This window comes from Oncorhynchus masou, chromosome 24 (assembly GCF_036934945.1).
Source record: "Oncorhynchus masou masou isolate Uvic2021 chromosome 24, UVic_Omas_1.1, whole genome shotgun sequence".
Classification (NCBI taxonomy): Eukaryota; Metazoa; Chordata; class Actinopteri; order Salmoniformes; family Salmonidae; genus Oncorhynchus; species Oncorhynchus masou.
Genome location: NC_088235.1, coordinates 109318899 through 109340392, shown reverse-complemented (window position 1 = coordinate 109340392; position 21494 = coordinate 109318899). Strand labels below are relative to the sequence as shown.

Genomic DNA, 21494 nt, shown 5'->3' with positions numbered 1-21494 from the left:
CGTGCGTGCATACACTAGCGTGTGTGTCACAATTCCCGACCTTGTGGGATGTTACAGCCCATGACAGACATCTTGCTCTGGTCGATGAGGTATCCCAGGGGCATGTTCCAGCCGGCAGTACGCCCCTTCCCTGTGTGACATGTCTTTCTGCCCTTCAGTGTGTTGATGTTGATGTCCGGCTTCATCTTCTTCACCACGGCAACCGCATAGTAGGTGGTGCCCTCTCCTGTGGAGGTCAGGGGTCAGGGGGTAGTAATCTGTTATTGGTCCAGTTAATCATGTGCTTCCCTCTTTCTCTTTGAGGAACAGAGTCAAAACAGACACAATTGAGGGATATGACCTCGTCCGCTGTCATAAGACAGTGCATCTCAGTGTTAGAGTCGTCACTACAGACACCCTGGTTCGAATCCAGGCTGTAATCACAACCGACCGTGATTGGGAGTTCTATAGGTCTGCACACAATTGGCCCAGCATTGTACGGGTTTGGCCCAGTGTAGACCGTCATTGTAAATAAGAATTTGCCTAGTTTTTTTTTTTTTAAAGATCCTTGAATCTCCAGTAAATCATTAACATACCGTATGTACTACATTTATATGATATGGTCCTCTTTCTGCGTTACGGGTAAAATTTGCAAAAGCATGTCATAAAAAGAGAGTAAACATAACCAACGCTCATATCCAACGCTCATAAATGATCGTGAAATAGACACAAATTACTTTATGCAAAATTGGTGAGTGTGACATACTGTGATGGTGTGCTGCAACATCAGAAATATAACACAGACATGAACTCTTTACCATCAGCAGAAGTCTCTCCTGCAGCTATTTTGAAGTCAGTTTCTTCCCCCAATTTGTAGATATCCTTAGCGCTCATTGAAAAGGCATCTACTTGGTTTTTCTAGAAGAAACAAATGAAGAGGGGTTTAAATAGCATGTTTCAATGGTTAACGCAACTGTATGAAATGAAATAGTGTTGCTTCCTAATCAGTCGGACTCAGGACATCGGAAGATACTCCTAGACAACTAGGTCAACACATGCTCCAAAAGGTGATATCATTATCCTATCCAAGACTTAAATAAACAAACAATATCACAGCAATTATTAAGAAAATATAAAAATATAAACATCAACTGTCACAAACAACTGAATATATACACTGCTCAAAAAAATAAAGGGAACACTTAAACAACACAATGTAACTCCAAGTCAATCACACTTCTGTGAAATCAAACTGTCCACTTAGGAAGCAACACTGATTGACAATACATTTCACATGCTGTTGTGCAAATGGAATAGACAACAGGTGGAAATTATAGGCAATTAGCAAGACACCCCCAATAAAGGAGTGGTTCTGCAGGTGGTGACCACAGACCACTTCTCAGTTCCTATGCTTCCTGGCTGGTGTTTTGGTCACTTTTGAATGCTGGCGGTGCTTTCACTCTAGTGGTAGCATGAGACGGAGTCTACAACCCACACAAGTGGCTCAGGTAGTGCAGCTCATCCAGCATGGCACATCAATGCGAGCTGTGGAAAGAAGGTTTGCTGTGTCTGTCAGCGTAGTGTCCAGAGCATGGAGGCGCTACCAGGAGTCAGGCCAGTACATCAGGAGACGTGGAGGAGGACGTAGGAGGGCAACAACCCAGCAGCAGGACCGCTACCTCCGCCTTTGTGCAAGGAGAAGCAGGACGTGCACTGCCAGAGCCCTGCAAAATGACCTCCAGCAGGCCACAAATGGGCATGTGTCTGCTCAAACGGTCAGAAACAGACTCCATGAGTGTGGTATGAGGGCCCGACGTCCACAGGTGGGGGTTGTGCTTACAGCCCAACACCGTGCGGGGCATTTGGCATTTGCCAGAGAACACCAAGATTGGCAAATTCGCCAAATTCGCCCTGTGCTCTTCACAGATGAAAGCAGGTTCACACTGAGCACGTGACAGACGTGACAGTCTGGAGACGCCGTGGAGAACATTCTGCTGCCTGCAACATCCTCCAGCATGACCGGTTTGGCGGTGGGTCAGTCATGGTGTGGGGTGGCATTTCTTTGGGGGGCCTCCATGTGCTCGCCAGAGGTAGCCTGACTGCCATTAGGTACCGAGATGAGATCCTCAGACCCTTTGTGAGACCATATGCTGGTGCGGTTGGCCCTGGGTTCCTCCTAATGCAAGACAATGCTAGACCTCATGTGGCTGGAGTGTGTCAGCAGTTCCTGCAAGAGGAAGGCATTGATGCTATGGACTGGCCCGCCCGTTCCCCAGACCTGAATCCAATTGAGCACATCTGGGACATCATGTCTCGCTCCATCCACCAACGCCACGTTGCACCACAGACTGTCCAGGAGTTGGCGGATGCTTTAGTCCAGGTCTGGGAGGAAATCCCTCAGGAGACCATCCGCCACCTCATCAGGAGCATGCCCAGGTGTTGTAGGGAGGTCATACAGGCACATGGAGGCCACACACACTACTGAGCCTCATTTTGACTTGTTTTAAGGACATTACATCAAAGTTGGGTCAGCCTGGAGTGTGGTTTTCCACTTTAATTTTGAGTGTGACTCCAAATCCAGACCTCCATGGGTTGATACATTAGATTTCCATTGATCATTTTTGTGTGATTTTGTTGTGAGCACATTAAACTATGTAAAGAATAAAGTATTTTAATAAGAATATTTCATTCATTCAGATCTAGGATGTTATTTTAGTGTTCCCTTTATTTTTTGGAGCAGTGTATATATATTTTTTAGATTTGATCCAGTTTCATAGGAAGTCATATAAAAAAGTCAATATAAACGGAAATGTGCCCTATTAATCTGAAAGAGCCCCACTTACCCCGATCTTCTGAGCGCATCCTTCCACAGACACGTCGCTGACGCATTGGATAATCGGACGGATGGCCGCACTGCTGAAGGCCTGCGCCATGCCGTTACATTTGGTCATCTCTTGAGCGGAGATTGCGCACCATCTTATCGTGCTCTGGCCAGACACTGGATAGGGAACACATTCAAACACAAATAATCATGTTTTTCTTGTTGTCCGATGGCTACTCAATAACCAACGTTCATAGAGTACACAACCAAACGTCGACTGCGCAAATTCGTCTGTTTCAAATTAAAATTCCATCCAGAAACCTCAATGTGCTGATAATATCTAGCATTTTATACGGTAGTCTGTCTGGTGAGTATGCAGGTCATGGAAGAACTGGGACATTTTCAGCTTCCAGGAATTGTGTACAGATCCTTGTGACATGGGGCCGTGTATTATCATGCTGAAACATGAGGTGATGCCGGCGGATGAATGGCACGATAATGGGTCTCAGGATCATGTCAGAGTGTCTCTGTGCATTTAAATTACCATCAATAAAATGCAACGGATTCATATTAATCCAACCTTTTATTCAAATGTAGTCTTTGAGCTATTATCGTTTTATAACACACACATAACTATGCTTTTTTTTTATTTAAAAAAAAGTAACCTTTATTTAACTAGGCAAGTCTGAATCTAGGTCAGATTAAAATATGTCGTTATTTTACCTCCACACCTCCATAATTTACTATTATATTGAGTAAAAAAAACAACTCACCAGTCTGAAGGCCTAATATCAGAGAGGCGACGAGAACCCACATAGTGACGGAGTCAGAGCCAGACGTGAGAATGCCCTGATCCTGTACGAGCTGTTTATTTATACCTTTCCGATATCTGATTGGGGCTCCAAAGTACAAGCTCCAAGTTGAACTCCAGCTTTACGCATATCGTCAAACAAGTTATGAGTATTTTACAACATAATTTTATGGAAATCAGTAGACTTTCTAGCTATTCTTCGTCTAACGTTTTCTCTGAAACTTGGTGACTTCCAGACAGTTAGCTCATACCTGGAAAGACACGTCCCTACTGGCGCTTGGCCAGACCGAGCACACAGAGGCCATTGACGGGGAAAGACCCCACCTCTGCTGGCCCTGCCCGGTGCTTTTCCATCGTACATCTGGGGGGGGGGGGGGGGGTGTAACTGTAGTAGCTTTTCTGCCTGACCCTGTCAATGACAAATACAATTTCTGGAATCTTGTTCTAAGTTTAATGTGAAGACTAGGCTAGTAATACAAGTGCACCTTCATAACTCATTTCCCATACTGCTGTCATATTTCTTATGTCATTTTTTTCTCTTGTTTCCTTACCAGCTTTTCAATACAATCAACAAATAAAATGTTTTTACAAAAGTAATTTCTGAATGGGATATGAGGAAAAAAACAACAACCAAAACCTTAGGCAAGGTAAGATGCTGGTTCACTGAACAGAAATATAAAATCAACCTGCAACAAGATTTGACTGAGTAATGTAATGGTCATATAAGGAAATCAGACAATTTAAATGATTTATTTAGACCCTAATCTTTGGATTTCACATGACTTGGAATACAAATATGCATCTTTTGCTCACAGATACCTAAAAAGGTAGGGGTGTGTATCAGAAAACCAGTCAGTATCTGGTGTGACCACCATTTGCCTCATGCAGCGAGACACATCTCCTTCGCATAGAGTTGATCAGGCTGTTGATTGTGGCTTGTGGAATGTTGTCCCCACTCCTCTTCAATGGCTGTGTGAAGTTGCTGGATATTGGCGGAACTGGAACACGCTGTCGTACGAGTCGATCCAGAGCATCCCAAACATGCTCAATTAGGTGACATGTCTGGTGTGTATGCAGGTCATGGAAGAACTGGGACATTTTCAGTTTTACTACAGACAGAAATACTCCTCAGTTTCATCAGCTGTCCGAGTGGCTGGTCTAAGATCCCACAGGTGAAGAAGCCAGATGTCGAGGTCCTGGGCTGGCGTGGTTTACACGTGGTCTGTGGTTGTGAAGCCGGTTTGACGTACTGCCAAATTCTCTAAAATGACTTTGGAGGTGGCTTATGATAGAGAAATTAACATTCAATTCTCTGGCAACAGCTCTGGTGGACATTCCTGCAGTCAGCATGCCAATTGCACTCTCCCTCAAACACTTGAAACATCTGTGACAATGTGTTGTATAACAAAACTACACATTTTAGAGTGGTATTTTATTGTCCCCAGCACAAGGTGCACCTGTGTAACGATCCTGCTGTTTAATCAGCTTCCTGATATGCCACACCTGTCAGGTGAATGGATCATCTTGGTAAAGGATAAATGCTTACTAACAGGGATGTCAACAGATTTGTACAAAGAATTTAAAAGAAATAAGCTTTTTATGCATATGGAATTTTTGTGGGATCTTTTATTTCAGCTCATTAAACAAGGGGCCAACACTTTACTTTGAGTTTATATTTTTGTTCAGTGTACATCAGAATCAAGGCGAACCATCGTAACCTGGCTTACTTGGGTATTTAGTAGTAGCTTTGAAAAACTTGTTTTAGCTATTAATTTGCAATTGGGGAACATACACTACAATCACCAAAAGTATGTGGACACCACTTCAAATTAGTGGATTCGGCTATTTCAGCCACAACCGTTGCTGACAGGTGTATAAAATAAAGCACACAGCCATGCAATCTCCATAGACAAACATTGGCAGTAGAATGGCCTTACTGAAGAGCTCAGGGATTTTAAACGTGGCACTGTCATAGGATGCCACCTTTCCAACAAGTCAATCAAATTTCTTCCCTGCTAGAGCTGGCCCAGTCAACTTTAAGTGTTGTTATTGTTGTAGTGGAAATTTCTAGGAGCAACAACGTCTCAGCAGCGAAGTGGTAGGCCACACAAGCTCACAGAATGGGACTGCCGAGTGCTGAAGCAGAAAAAAATTGTCAGAGTTCCAAAATGTCTCTGGAAGCAACCTCAGCACAAGAACTGTTTGTCGGGAGCTTCATCAAATGGATTTCCATGGCCGAGCCTAAGATCAACATACGCAATGCCAAGCGTTGGCTGAAGTGGTGTGAAGCCCAGGCTAGGCCACTTAGTTCCAGTGAAGGGAAATCTTAACGCTACAGCATACAATGACATTCTAGAAAATTCTGTGCTTCCAACTTTGTGGCAACAGTTTGGGGAAGGCCCTTTCCTGATTCAGTATAACAATGCACGCGGGCACAAAGCGAGGTCCATACAGAAATGGTTTGTCGAGATCGATGTGGAAGCACTTGACTGGCCTGCACAGAGCCCTGACCTCAACCCCATCAAACACCTTTGGGATGAATTGAAATGGCGACTACGAGCCAGACCTAATCGCCCAACATCAGTGCCCAACCTCACTAATGCTCTTGTGGCTGAATGGAAGCAAGTCCCTGCAGCAATGTTCCAACATCTAGTGGAAAGCCTTCCCAGAAGAGTGGAGGCTGTTATAGCAGCAAAGGGAGGGGGGACCAACTCCATATTAATGTCCATGATTTTGGAACGAGTTGTTCAACGAGGAAGTGACCACAAACGTTTGGTCATGTAGTGTATATATAATTCAGTAAAGAGGTTCCCAAACTGGGGTCTGTGGTCCCTTCAGGGTCCATGGAGGAAGTCCAGGTGTTCTATTTGTTTTTTTACATGTCTCAGTATTCCTCTTGGTCAGAACGTCAAGTGACTGAACAACGAACTATAAATCAGCACAACAGTAAACGTACCGTACATCATAAAACAATCTCATGTCTCCGGTCCGGTGGTGGTACTAAACCATCAACTCCAATATACCCCACTTATTGCCATCCACTTCCAGATACCTGTACTTTATAGCTCCATAAAACACGACAGCTGTCTATAATAGGAAATACATCTTGCTTAGCCTCGAGTTGGGACTTGAACCTGTTGATATGCTGAGTGCGTGTCTGTGTGCCAAGTTCTCATTGATCAAACACACTGTTGTAGCCAATCCCAGTAGCAGAGTGATCCATTTAGTTAAACTACTGGAAGAGACACATTAGACATGTCCACACTCACAACAGATGTCCTTTAATACCTTAAAACAGTGGATAATATGCTTGAGCTAAATGCACCAAAATAGACATGGGGGAAAAAAAATAGCCTTATTTTCTTTTGTTTTTTTATAGAGCACATGTAACTGTTTAGTTCTATGTTTATGCTAAACTGTGGATTACAGTGACACGTATTTATGTCTGAGTGGACGACTCTGGTTAAATCAAATGAGAAACAGGACACCATTAACTTGAGAGTTTGAGTAAAGAGGTAGAGCGATTAACACACACACATTGTTGGAGTCGTGGACTACAAGTAGTTCAACTTGTAATTTAACTACATTTTACAGTAGTTTTGGTTGAACTAAATTCAAATCTAGGTTGTGTTTTCAGTAGTTAATTACTTTTTTTTTTTTTTTTGTACCATGCAGCTAACTACTTTACACACTACTTTCTTTACAACAATAAAACATGGATGAAGTAGGCGAGAAGTTCCTTTATTTTTCAACATCAGGACTGCCCAATTTTCACCTGAAACAGTTTGTGTGTTTAATATGTTACACACTCGGTTAACATCGGACTCCAGATGGATCTATTACAACAGATGTAGATGGGATCATTTTTTCACTAAGTAGCTCGGGAGAGGATGTAGTGAACTACTTTTTGTAAGTAATTAAATTAACTATATTTTTCTTTAAGTGTGGCTTAATTTCTTCCAGTGTGAAGTAAATGACATGTTTAGAGTAGCTTCCCCCAACACAGAGAGAGAGAGACATCTAGAAGGAAGAGACCCACAGCACTATGATGTATGAGAAAGGGTTTATTGGCAGTTCTCCTCTTTATGACAAATTGAATGAATCAGGAAAGGGATTATTTACAAACTCGAATCCAAAAGTGAGATAGAAAGCAGTGGTGAGGTGGTGAAGAACAAGAAGAACCAGAAGAAGAACAAGTCTTATAGAAAACAATCATCTCTGTGGAAGCAGGAGAGGGAGGGAGGATTCCAGCACGGAGTCCTCCGGAGGACAGTTAAAGGCATCGCGCTTCGGAAGCGCGTTGTTAGATCTTTCCCCCTTCAGATACGAACAACGGCCATGTCCACACACACACTCTTGAGGACTGTCTACTCCAGTGTGTGTCTGTCTGAACGATCCTCTCGCGGAGCTTGAAGATATGACGTCACAATCCTCGGTGAACACAGACTCCTCTCCCCCCCCCCCCCCCGTTTGTTATTTAATAAAGACTACTGCTTCTAAAAACCATGCACATCACATGAAAAAAAAGGAAACTCGCAGGGAAGTGGACATGGAGATGGGGGAGAGGAGAACCAGAACCAGAACACCATGTTGGTTACTTTACATTTCCACTGCTTCACCAACACAGTTCACACCCCAGCCAGTCAGCGGAGTTCAGAGTTAGGGGGTGTACGTGTGTCCTGTTCCTAACCTTAACCCCATTCTCTGACCTTACAGAGGGATCTGACTCCGGACCACAGGTCTCCTCTGCTCTACTGAACGCATAAGTAACTAACTGAAACCGATAGGTGTTGGTGAAAGTAAAGGAAAATATATTTATATATATATATATATATTCATATTTATACGTTCAACGTGGCAAAGAAAATAATTCCCCATAGCTGTATGAGTTTTGAAGTAAAGCTCAATATAGACTTTTTATTATAACAAAATAGGCAGTAGACTGAGGGTTAAATATACGTTAAAATCTCAGTGTACAATAAATTCTTTCGGGTTTTTGCTTCCTTCTTACTACTACTAATACACCTGGAGTCAGTTTAAAAACAGCCTTTCATTTACTCTATTCCTGTTCAGGAAATTAACCTGAAAGCTTATGGACAAAGAACAGAATCAAATCATCAGGGATCATTAAAGTCAGTGAAGGCGGCCATGATAAGAAACAGCCTCGTGTGTCAGAGTGAAGTCCAGTCATCACTCTGTAACCTTAGTTCCCTCTGTGCAGGTTGAATAGTATGTATGGCTGTCACGTGAGCAGAGACAAAGGACAACTAAAGAACGACAAAAAAACATGACGAGGGAATGATCAGAACACTATGAAACATGCTCTTTTAAAGCTATAACGTGCAAAGTTTAGCCTCATGTCATTTCCTTTACGAACCCCATACATGAATGCATTTCCTTTACGAACCCCATACATGAATGCATTTCCTTTACGAACCCCATACATGAATGCATTTCCTTTACGAACCCCATACATGAATGCATTTCCTTTACGAACCCCCATACATGAATGCATTTCCTTTCAATAATATGAAGAAAAAAAAAGTACAAGAAATGATTTATTATTTGTATATATATGCATCTAAATCATGTTCCTTAAACATTAAGGACTTGTACCATAAAAATCTCCCCATAAGACGCTGGTTGCCAAAGCCCGTACCTCCTTAGCAGGAAAAACACCCAGATACAAGGACAGCCCAAGAAAACACGAGAGAGCGAGAGAGAGAAGAGAGAGAGAGAGCGAGCGAGAGCGTGAGCGAGTGTGTGATAGAGAAAGCATTAAAGAATTCTGTGTGTGTGTGTGTGTGTGTGTGTGTGTGTGTGTGGGTCTATGCGTGATCAGATCCCCAGACACTAATGTAATGACACCAGCCAGTGTGACAGAGGGGAGCAGGGCGGCGCGCGAGGGGGGGGGGTATAAGTGAAAGGGAGAGGGGGGGTCCTATGCTCAGGGCATAAAATTAGACGTAAAATCAAAGAAGAAAACGAGGACGGCAAAAAAAAAAGGTCATCTCTTCTGTCCTCCTTCACAACTTGTCCTTGGCAGGCACCCAGATGAAGGGTCCTGACTGCTCCTCGATGATCCTCTTCACTGTGTTATAAACCTCCTCCAGAGAGTCCCCCTGGACGATAGCTGCAACGACACACATTACACACAGCACATGTAAAACTATAGCTAGAACTCCCAGCTATACTTATATAGTATAGCTGGGACAGGCTTTCCTGTATTTTGCCAATTAGTTAATTCATGGAACTGAGACATCTACTTGATGCTGAAGAGGTTGAGACTGTAGTGATGGGGGGGGGGGGGCTGGACTCACCAGTGAAGTGCTCAGTGAACTCCTGCTCCAGCTTCATGGCTCGGTCGAACGTCTTCCTCCCCTGGTCCTCTGTTAGCCTCTTATTCATCTCCCTAGAGAGAAGGAGGGAGCGACACAGAGAGATAGAGAGCGAGAAGGAGATAGAGGAGAGAGCGAGGGAGAGGCAAGAGAGAGAAAGAAAGAGTGAGAGAGTAGAGAGGGAGAGAGAAAGAGGGAGAGTATGAGAAGGAGAAAGAGGAGAGAGACAGGGAGAGAGGCAGGAGAGAAAGAGAGGGAGAGAAAGAGAATGAGATGGACAAAGCGAGATGGATGAGAGTGAGAGGGCGAGAAGGAGAGAGAGACAGGGAGAGGCAGGAGAGAAAGAGAATGAGAGGGACAGAGCGAGAGATGGAGGAGAGTGAGAGGGCGAGAAGGAGAGAGAGACAGGGAGAGGATGACTAAGATGTTGCCCTATATACAGTATAAACAGTGTCTTTGGAAAGTATTCAGACTCCTTGACTTTTTCCACATTTTGTTACGTTATAACTTTATTCTAAAAAGGATTAAATTAATAAAAATATTTAGCAATCTACACACAATTACGACAAAGTGGAAACAGGGTTTTAGGAATGATTGCAAATGTATTAAATATGAAATGCAGAAATACCGTATTTACATAAGTGTTCAGACCCTTTGCTATGAGACTCGAAATTGATCTCAGGTGCATCCTGTTTCCATTGATCATCCTCAACATATTTCTACAACTTGATTGGAGTCCACCTGTGGTAAATTCAATTGATTGGACATGATTTGGAAAGGCACACACCTGTCTATATAAGGTCCTACAGTTGACAGTGCATGTCAGAGCAAAATCCAACACATGAGGTCAAAGAAATTGTCCGTAGAGCTCCGAGACAGGATTGTGTCGAGGCACAGATCTGGGGAAGGGTACCAAAACATTTGTACGAAGAACTCAGTGGCCTCCATCATTCTTAAATGGAAAAAGTTTGGAACCACCAGGACTCTTCCTAGAGCTGGCCGCCCAACTAAACTGAGCAATCCGGGGGAGAAGGGCCCTTGGTCAGGGAGGTGACCATGAACCCGATGGTCTCTCTGACAGCGCTACAGAGGTCCTCTGTGGAGATGGGAGAACTTCCAGAAGGACAACCATCTCTGCAGCACTTCACCAATCAGGCCTTTATGGTAGAGTGGCGAGACGGAAGCCACTCCTCAGTAAAAGGCACATGACAGCCCACTTGGAGTTTGCCAAAAGGCACCTAAAGACTCGCAGACCATAAGAAACAAGATTCTCTGGTCTGATAAAACCAAGATTGAACTCTTTGGCCTGAATGCCAAACGTCATGTCTGGAAGAAACCTGGCACCATCCCTACGGTGAAGCATGTTGGTGGCAGCCTCATGCTGTGGGGATTAGCGGCAAGGACTTGGAGACTAGTCAGGATTGAGGCAAAGATAAGATGAACGGAGCAAAGTACAGAGAGATCCTTGATGAAAACCTGCTCCAGAGTGCTCAGAACCTCAGACTGGGGCCAAGGTTCACTTTCCAACAGGACAACAACCCTCAGCACACAGCCAAGATTACGCACGAATGGCTTCGGGACAAGTCTCTGAATGTTATTGTGGCCCAGCCAGAGACCAGACTTGAACCCCATCTAACATCTCTAAGAGACCTGAAAATAGCTGTGCAGCAACCCTCCCCATCCAACCTGACAGAGCTTGAGAGGATCTGCACAAACGAATGGGAGAAACTCCCCAAATTCAGGTGTGCCAAGCTTGTGGCGTCATACCCAAGAAGACTCTAGGCTGTAATCACTGCCAAAGGTGCTTCAACAAAGTACTGAGTAAAGGGTCTGAATACTTACACAAATGTCATATTTCAGTGTTTATTTTTTTTTTTTAGAAATTAGCAAAAATGTCTAAAAACCTGTTTTTGCTTTGTCATTATGGGGTATTGTGTGTAAATTGATGAGGAAAAAAACAAATGCATTTTATAATAAGGCTGCAACGTAATAAAATGTGGAAAAAGTCAAGGGGTCTGAATACTTTCCACCATGCCCTAGGGCAGAAGACTTTGACCCCTTAATACCCACCATGCCCTAGGGCAGAAGACTTTGACCCCTTAATACCCACCATGCCCTAGGGCAGAAGACTTTGACCTCTTAATACCCACCATGCCCTAGGGCAGAAGACTTTGACCCCTTAATACCCACCATGCCCTAGGGCAGAAGACTTTGACCCCTTAATACCCACCATGCCCTAGGGCAGAAGACTTTGACCTCTTAATACCCACCATGCCCTAGGGCAGAAGACTTTGACCCCTTAATACCCACCATGCCCTAGGGTAGAAGACTTTGACCTCTTAATACCCACCATCCCCTAGGGCAGAAGACTTTGACCTCTTAATACCCACCATGCCCTAGGGCAGAAGACTTTGACCCCTTAATACCCACCATGCCCTAGGGCAGAAGACTTTGACCTCTTAATACCCACCATCCCCTAGGGCAGAAGACTTTGACCTCTTAATACCCACCATGCCCTAGGGCAGAAGACTTTGACCTCCTAATACCCACCATCCCCTAGGGCAGAAGACTTCGACCTCTTAATACCCACCATGCCCTAGGGCAGAAGACTTTGACCTCTTAATACCCACCATGCCCTAGGGCAGAAGACTTTGACCTCCTAATACCCACCATCCCCTAGGGCAGAAGACTTTGACCTCCTAATACCCACCATGCCCTAGGGCAGAAGACTTTGACCTCCTAATACCCACCATCCCCTAGGGCAGAAGACTTTGACCTCCTAATACCCACCATGCCCTAGGGCAGAAGTCTTTGACCTCCTAATACCCACCATGCCCTAGGGCAGAAGACTTTGACCTCCTAATACCCACCATGCCCTAGGGCAGAATACTTTGACCTCTTAATACCCACCATGCCCTAGGGCAGAAGACTTTGACCTCTTAATATGAAAATGAATTGTTGAATCAGAATAACTTACAGGATATTCTCCACAGACTTGGGCTTGATGAAAATAGCGATGGGGTAGAGCATGGTCGATTGCAATCGCTTGATGGCGTTGCCTGAAACATCCAGGATGCAATGCTTCCCCTGGACATAAAGAAAGAGAGAGTGAAGACATGTCATCACAACAGCCATATGCTGACACTTCCTCCTCTCTTCCTCCTCGTCTCTTCCCCCTCTCCCCCTCTCTTCCTCCTATTTCCCCCTCTCCTCCTCCTATTTCCCCCTCTCTTCCTCCTCGCCTCCTCCTATTTCCCCCTCTCTTCCTCCTCTCCTCCTCCTATTTCCCCCTCTCTTCCTCCTCTCCTCCTCCTATTTCCCCCTCTCTTCCTCCTCTCCTCCTCCTATTTCCCCCTCTCTTCCTCCTCTCCTCCTCCTATTTCCCCCCCTCTCTTCCTCCTCTCCTCCTCCTATTTCCCCCTCTCCTCCTCCTATTTCCCCCTCTCTTCCTCCTCTCCTCCTCCTATTTCCCCCGCTCTTCCTCCTATTTTCATCCTCTCCTCCTCTTTTCCTCCTCTCTTCCTTCTCTCCTCCGTTCACCTTCTCAGCGACCTCCCGTACAGACTGGACGCTGGTTCCATACAGGTGGTTGTTGTACTGGCCCGCCTCAATGAACTTGTGGTCCTGGATATCTTTCTCCATCTGCTCCCTGGACACCACAAAATGGTAGTCTCTGGCATCCACCTCGTAATCCCGCTTCGGTCTGGTCGTGTCTGAATGCCCGGACAAAGACAATGAAGATGTATTTACATCAGTGTTGATATATTTCATTACCGACAGCCCTGATGAACTGGTCATCACACATTTAGGTACAAGACGAGAACGGTCAACATAAAAACATCAAATTGTGTATGTAACAAAAACATTGGTACTCACGTGGGACACAGGACCCAAATTTGTCGGGGAACTCTGAGATGAGGTCATCGTTGATGCGGTCTTTCATTGGCCCCAGGATGATGACAGGTCGTGTGTAGTTCACTGGACAGACACACGAGGGATCGACTGTAACAACACTGCACTTACAGAAGCATATTAATATCAATTGACTGTGAGATAACCAACGAACTCTGAATGAGATAACCAACGAACTCTGAATGAGATAACCAACGAACTCTGAATGAGATAACCAACGAACTCTGAATGAGATAACCAATGAACTCCGAATGAGATAACCAACGAACTCTGAATGAGATAACCAACTAACTCTGAATGAGATAACCAACTAACTCTGAATGAGATAACCAACTAACTCTGAATGAGATAACCAACTAACTCTGAATGAGATAACCAACTAACTCTGAATGAGATAACCAACTAACTCTGAATGAGATAACCAACTAACTCTGAATGAGATAACCAACTAACTCTGAATGAGATAACCAACTAACTCTGAATGAGATAACCAACGAACTCTGAATGAGATAACCAACGAACTCTGAATGAGATAACCAACGAACTCTGAATGAGATAACCAACGAACTCTGAATGAGATAACCAACGAACTCTAATTGAGATGTGTGTGTGTGTGTGTCAGGTGGTGTGTGTGTCAGGTGATGTGTGTGTGTGTCAGGTGATGTGTGTGTGTGTGACAGGTGATGTGTGACAGAGATGAGGATGTAAGCTGTGTCTTACCTTCCTGCTGTGTGACTGGCTCGTAGGACAGGACGTACTCCTCCTGGCCACCTGATTGGACGGACAGAACAGGCGACCATATTTAGACTAACAGTATCGGTGCAGTGGTCACTGTGATTAGTTAGGAGCTAGACTAGCTGTCGGCATGCTATGAGTGTGTGTGTTTTGTCTACCAGTATTTGCCTGTTGTAATCTATCAAATTAGTGTAGCAAGTGTGGTAATCAAAACTTGCTCGCCCCAGCTGTTCAGAAAAACATTGAAAAAGTAGCTAATGTGAGTGCAGTCCACGAAGCTGGTGAATATGTATAAGCAAATTTGCTTTTCATAACAATAATTTAACAGCGGCAGATTTAACAGCTGTAGATTTAACAGCAGCAGATTTAACAGCTGTAGATTTAACAGCAGCAGATTTAACAGCTGTAGATTTAACAGCAGCAGATTTAACAGCTGTGGAGAGCAGAGCACACTATAGACTCTTTCTATGTTCTCTCACACAAACACACTGCTAAAGATCCACATCAGTTTAATATCAGTCCAGTAAACCTCCTAAAATGACTGCTATTTCAACATGCATCCATGAAGGAAGCGGCTTGGGGACTCTAACGTGTGACCCCCAGAATGCTGCTCAGACCAAACACACACAGTAGATAGAGCACCAGCAACATGACAACAGAGAAGCAGAAGAACAACTCATTACAGAATAGAGCCAACGGTCGACAGAGGGAGAGATGGAGAGCGGGAAGGAGAGAGGGATGGAGAGGCACACCAGGACTTACGGTAACTACTTTCACTATCACTGGCGTTAGAGGTAACATGCTCTGAAAGTATAACAAAGGGAATGTCAGCACCACAGAAACACATTTACAGATACACCCCTCCCACCGATGATGTCTATGGAGGTAACTTAACACAAGGTGACAACATGAAGACACAGAGATACCCAGGAACACCAGGAGAGGGCAGTGCTAGGAACCGTAAGGAGATGGAGGTAATTTAACACAAGGTGACAACATGAAGACAGAGAAACCCAGGAACACCAGGAGAGGGCAGTGCTAGGAACCGTAAGGAGATGGAGGTGGGAACATTGTATTGTATTTGTGAAGGGCAGTATTCTGTGAAGGGCAGTATTCTGTGAAGGGCAGTATTATGTGAAGGGCAGTATTATGTGAAGGGCAGTATTCTGTGAAGGGCAGTATTCTGTGAAGGGCAGTATTCTGTGAAGGGCAGTATTCTGTGAAGGGCAGTATTCTGTGAAGGGCAGTATTATGTGAAGGGCAGTATTACGTGAAGGGCAGTATTACGTGAAGGGCAGTATTATGTGAAGTGCAGTATTCTGTGAAGGACAGTATTCTGTGAAGGGCAGTATTATGTGAAGGGCAGTATTCTGTGAAGGGCAGTATTCCGTGAAGGGCAGTATTACGTGAAGGGCAGTATTATGTGAAGGGCAGTATTATGTGAAGGGCAGTATTATGTGAAGGGCAGTATGTGAAGTGCAGTATTCTGTGAAGGGCAGTATTATGTGAAGGGCAGTATTATGTGAAGGGCAGTATTATGTGAAGGGCAGTATTCTGTGAAGGGCAGTATTCCGTGAAGGGCAGTATTACGTGAAGGGCAGTATTATGTGAAGGGCAGTATTATGTGAAGGGCAGTATTATGTGAAGGGCAGTATGTGAAGTGCAGTATTCTGTGAAGGGCAGTATTATGTGAAGGGCAGTATTATGTGAAGGGCAGTATTCTGTGAAGGGCAGTATTATGTGAAGTGCAGTATCCTACGAAGGACAGTATTCTGTGAAGGGCAGTATTATGTGAAGGGCAGTATTCTGTGAAGGGCAGTATTCTGTGAAGGGCAGTATTATGTGAAGGGCAGTATTCTGTGAAGGGCAGTATTATGTGAAGTGCAGTATTCTGTGAAGGGCAGTATTCTGTGAAGGGCAGTATTCTGTGAAGGGCAGTATTCTGTGAAGGGCAGTATTATGTGAAGGGCAGTATTATGTGAAGGGCAGTATTCTGTGAAGGGCAGTATTCTGTGAAGGGCGGTATTATGTGAAGGGCAGTATTCTGTGAAGGGCAGTATTCTATGAAGGGCAGTATTCTATGAAGGGCAGTATTGCGGTATATCTGGGAGACCTTCCTCTTGCATCCTTCCATTAGATCACGGGAAAGGTCCTATCACATCAAGGTGAATGACCATGTCAAGATCATGGAGCTTTATACAATGCTAATGTGTGTTGTCATGCTTTTCTTTCCAACCCGGTGACCCTGCGGCCATTTTGGATCAAGTCTCTCTTGTAAAATAGATATCTCACCAGGAATAAATAAAAGGAGAGGTAAAAATATGTTTTTATTTAAATGATGGTTGAATCCCGAAGGTTCTTAAGACAGCCAAGTGGTTGGAACAGAAATACATTGAACGGAAAAGGACCCCAACACCAAGGTGATTCTGACAGTGATATGACAACTCTGTAACATACCACCAGAGTTAGTCTGCTGGACTACACAAGCAGACTTTCTTTTATGTCTATTAAGCCCCCTAGATTAATCTAATGACTGTTTCCTCTACTGCAGTGGTTCACAATCAGGAGTACTAGGATGCCTGGAGGTACTTGGCCTATCCACAGTGGGTACTAGGACCCCTGGAGTTACTTGGCCTATTCACAGTGGGTACTAGAACCCCTGGAGTTACTTGGCCTATCCACAGTGGGTACTAGAACCCCTGGGGGTACCTTGCCTATCTGTTCTACTGTATGCTGAGAACCATCTGTTCTACTGTATGTTGAGAACCACGTTCTACTGTATGTTGAGAACCATCTGTTGTACTGTATGTTGAGAACCATCTGTTCTACTGTATGTTGAGAACCATCTGTCCTTCTGTATGTTGAGAACCATCTGTCCTACTGTATGTTGAGAACCATCTGTTGTACTGTAGTTGTTTGTAAATGATCCCATCTCCATCTCCGCTGATTAAGGGGAAGTAAATAGTAATAGTAGTCATACTCTCCAAGGAGGAGCCTGTAACAGTGGAAAAATCAGCCTGCATGATCTGCCGTACAATACCCACCAATGAATTACCACGGATGAAGTGACATCACCACACTGCGTGATTCGGTGTGCTGATGATATTCGTACAGTTGTGCTGTCTACCTAATGACCCCGATGTTCTGCTGTTTGAACACTGTGTACAGAGGCTGACGGGAAGACCATCTTTTAGAAATGTGTGTGTTGGGCTATGTAGTGTTATGTGGATGCTACGTAGTGTTACATATTGTTATGTGGATGCTATGTAGTGTTATGTGGATGCTATGTAGTGTTATGTGGATGCTACGTAGTGTTATGTGGATGCTACATAGTGTTACGTAGTGTTATGTGGATGCTACGTAGTGTTATGTGGATGCTATGTAGTGTTATGTGGATGCTACGTAGTGTTATGTGGATGCTACGTAGTGTTATGTAGTGTTATGTGGATGCTACGTAGTGTTATGTGGATGCTACGTAGTGTTATGTGGATGCTACGTAGTGTTATGTGGATGCTACGTAGTGTTATGTGGATGCTACTTAGTGTTATGTGGATGCTATGTAGTGTTATGTGGATGCTACGTAGTGTTATGTGGATGCTGTGTAGTGTTACGTAGTGTTATGTGGATGCTATGTAGTGTTATGTGGATGCTACGTAGTGTTATGTGGATGCTATGTAGTGTTATGTGGATGCTACATAGTGTTACGTAGTGTTATGTGGATGCTATGTAGTGTTATGTGGATGCTATGTAGTGTTATGTGGATGCTACGTAGTGTTATGTGGATGCTATGTAGTGTTATGTGGATGCTACATAGTGTTACGTAGTGTTATGTGGATGCTACGTAGTGTTACGTAGTGTTATGTGGATGCTACGTAGTGTTATGTGGATGCTACGTAGTGTTACGTAGTGTTATGTGGATGCTACGTAGTGTTATGTGGATGCTACGTAGTGCTACGTAGTGTTATGTGGATGCTACGTAGTGTTATGTGGATGCTACGTAGTGTTATGTGGATGCTACGTAGTGTTATGTGGATGCTACGTAGTGTTATGTGGATGCTACGTAGTGTTATGTGGATGCTACGTAGTGTTATGTGGATGCACGTAGTGTTATGTGGATGCTACGTAGTGTTATGTGGATGCTACGTAGTGTTATGTGGATGCTACGTAGTGTTATGTGGATGCTACGTAGTGTTATGTGGATGCTACGTAGTGTTATGTGGATGCTATGTAGTGTTATGTGGATGCTATGTAGTTTTACGTAGTGTTATGTGGATGCTACGTAGTGTTATGTGGATGCTACATAGTGTTATGTGGATGCTACGTAGTGTTATGTGGATGCTACGTAGTGTTATGTGGATGCTACGTAGTGTTATGTGGATGCTACGTAGTGTTATGTGGATGCTACGTAGTGTTATGTGGATGCTATGTGGATGTTACGTAGTGTTATGTGGATGCTACGTAGTGTTATGTGGATGCTACGTAGTGTTACGTAGTGTTATGTGGATGTTACGTAGTGTTATGTGGATGCTACGTAGTGTTATGTGGATGCTACGTAGTGTTATGTGGATGCTACGTAGTGTTACGTAGTGTTATGTGGATGTTACGTAGTGTTATGTGGATGCTACGTAGTGTTACGTAGTGTTATGTGGATGTTACGTAGTGTTATGTGGATGCTACGTAGTGTTATGTGGATGCTACGTAGTGTTATGTGGATGCTACGTAGTGTTATGTGGATGCTACGTAGTGTTATGTGGATGCCACGTAGTGTTATGTGGATGCTACGTAGTGTTATGTGGATGTTATGTGGATGCCACGTAGTGTTATGTGGATGCTACGTGTGTTATGTGGATGCTACGTAGTGTTACGTAGTGTTATGTGGATGCTAAGTGTCACGTAGTGTTATGTGGATGCTACAGTGTTACGTAGTGTTATGTGGATGCCACGTAGTGTTATGTGGATGCTACGAGTGTTACGTAGTGTTATGTGGATGTTACGTAGTGTTATGTGGATGCTACGTAGTGTTATGTGGATGCTACGTAGTGTTATGTGGATGCTACGTAGTGTTATGTGGATGCTACGTAGTGTTATGTGGATGCTACGTAGTGTTATGTGGATGCTACGTAGTGTTATGTGGATGCTACGTAGTGTTATGTGGATGCTACGTAGTGTTATGTGGATGCTACGTAGTGTTACGTAGTGTTATGTGGATGCTATGTAGTGTTACGTAGTGTTATGTGGATGCTACGTAGTGTTATGTGGATGCTACGTAGTGTTATGTGGATGCTACGTAGTGTTATGTGGATGCTACGTAGTGTTATGTGGATGCTACGTAGTGTTACGTAGTGTTATGTGGATGCTACGTAGTGTTACGTAGTGTTATGTGGATGCTACATAGTGTTACGTAGTGTTATGTGGATGCTACGTAATGTTATGTGGATGCTACGTAGTGTTACGTAGTGTTATGTAGTGTTATGTGGATGCTACGTAGTGTTATGTGGATGCTACGTAGTGTTACGTAGTGTTATGTAGTGTTATGTGGATGCTACGTAGTGTTATGTGGATGCTACGTAGTGTTATGTGGATGCTACGTAGTGTTATGTGGATGCTACGTAGTGTTATGTGGATGCTACGTAGTGTTATGTGGATGCTACGTAGTGTTACGTAGTGTTATGTGGATGCTACGTAGTGTTACGTAGTGTTATGTGGATGCTACGTAGTGTTATGTGGATGCTACGTAGTGTTATGTGGATGCTACGTAGTGTTACGTGGATGCTACGTAGTGTTATGTGGATGCTACGTAGTGTTACGTAGTGTTATGTGGATGCTACGTAGTGTTATGTGGATGCTACGTAGTGTTATGTGGATGCTACGTAGTGTTATGTGGATGCTACGTAGTGTTATGTGGATGCTACGTAGTGTTATGTGGATGCTGTGTGTTCAGACGGGTACTCTTTGTGCTTTGAACAGAATAGAAGTACAAGCACACAGCTGTATGTGTTAGTTATTAAACTAAGCCGACTGTCAAAGTGTTAGAAGCTGGATGTCTATGAGAGGTGTTGATGACTGTGAAAGTCCTATTAAGAACTTGGATGACAATATTATATGACTTGCGGGGGCCTGGGATGAGCTGTCGATGGTTGGTTGTGTGACAGTGGAAAACCTTGTGTGACTTACTCAGTCCTTTGTCATCAGGGTCCTGTGAAGCAAAACAGGAGACACAACCACAAGAGAGACATTCATTACTGGAACATAACACGCTAATCAACCATCAGACACAACGACCGCAGCGCTGCACTGAACCCAAATGGTCAAACCAACCAACTGACAAATCAATGAGCAACGCTCAAAGTTAGTGGAACGGAGACACAGTCCACAGAGGAGTCCTGAGGTGGAGCCGGTGGTTTAGAGGCGTGGTTAAGCGAAGTATGGTTACAACATGGGGCAGGGAGTCTTTCCTGGTGGTCATGGCCCTAGTTATTAAAGCCCAATGCTCTACCTTACCTAGGGTTAGCTGCTGCAGGGCTAGTTGTTGTGTCTGGTGGTTCCTGTACGGGTTCCTATACGGGTTCCTGTGCGTGAGGCTGCCCTGACCTACTGTTCTAGCGACCGTCCGTCTCCGTAACGCGTTACTTACGGTCAGCATCGCTCGTTTCCTGTTCGCTGTGCTCCTTGCTCTTGTTGTAGAAAGGGAACTTTCGGGAAAATAGGTTCTTTTTACGCTTGTCATTGAATGACTGCTGGGGAAGAGAGGGAGGGGAGGGATGGAGGGAAGAGAGGGAGGGGAGGGATGGAGGGAAGAGAGGGAGGGGAGGGATGGAGGGAAGAGGGAGGGGAGGGATGGAGGGAAGAGAGGGAGGGGAGGGATGGAGGGAAGAGAGGGAGGGGAGGGATGGGGGGA

At 44.3% G+C, this 21494-nt stretch overlaps 2 protein-coding genes across 15 annotated transcripts in view; both read right to left on the bottom strand.

Moving 5' to 3' along the window:
- The window catches only part of meltf (melanotransferrin), a 19102-nt gene extending 15262 nt beyond the window's left edge, over window positions 1-3840 (bottom strand). For both annotated transcript variants that reach the window (XM_064936085.1, XM_064936086.1), the window contains exons 1-4: window positions 3574-3840; window positions 2823-2977; window positions 798-897; window positions 41-226 (exon numbers count right to left, since the gene is read on the bottom strand). In XM_064936085.1, the coding sequence (XP_064792157.1) occupies window positions 41-226; window positions 798-897; window positions 2823-2977; window positions 3574-3616 (484 nt within the window). In that variant the 5' untranslated portion in view covers window positions 3617-3840. The remainder of the gene's footprint in view (window positions 1-40; window positions 227-797; window positions 898-2822; window positions 2978-3573) is intronic.
- A 3817-nt stretch (window positions 3841-7657) lies between these two features.
- LOC135513243 (disks large homolog 1-like) overlaps window positions 7658-21494 on the bottom strand; it is a 324054-nt gene continuing 310217 nt past the window's right edge. For 8 of the 13 annotated variants that reach the window (XM_064936075.1, XM_064936074.1, XM_064936071.1 and 5 more), the window contains 8 exons: window positions 21231-21333; window positions 15359-15400; window positions 14582-14632; window positions 13826-13927; window positions 13490-13662; window positions 12927-13036; window positions 9932-10023; window positions 7658-9744 (listed from right to left, as the gene is read on the bottom strand). In XM_064936075.1, the coding sequence (XP_064792147.1) occupies window positions 9638-9744; window positions 9932-10023; window positions 12927-13036; window positions 13490-13662; window positions 13826-13927; window positions 14582-14632; window positions 15359-15400; window positions 21231-21333 (780 nt within the window). In that variant the 3' untranslated portion in view covers window positions 7658-9637. Of the gene's footprint in view, window positions 9745-9931; window positions 10024-12926; window positions 13037-13489; window positions 13663-13825; window positions 13928-14581; window positions 14633-15358; window positions 15401-20770; window positions 20793-21230; window positions 21334-21494 lie in introns of all 13 variants that reach the window. The other 5 variants (XM_064936077.1, XM_064936080.1, XM_064936078.1 and 2 more) reach the window with 3 other exon arrangements.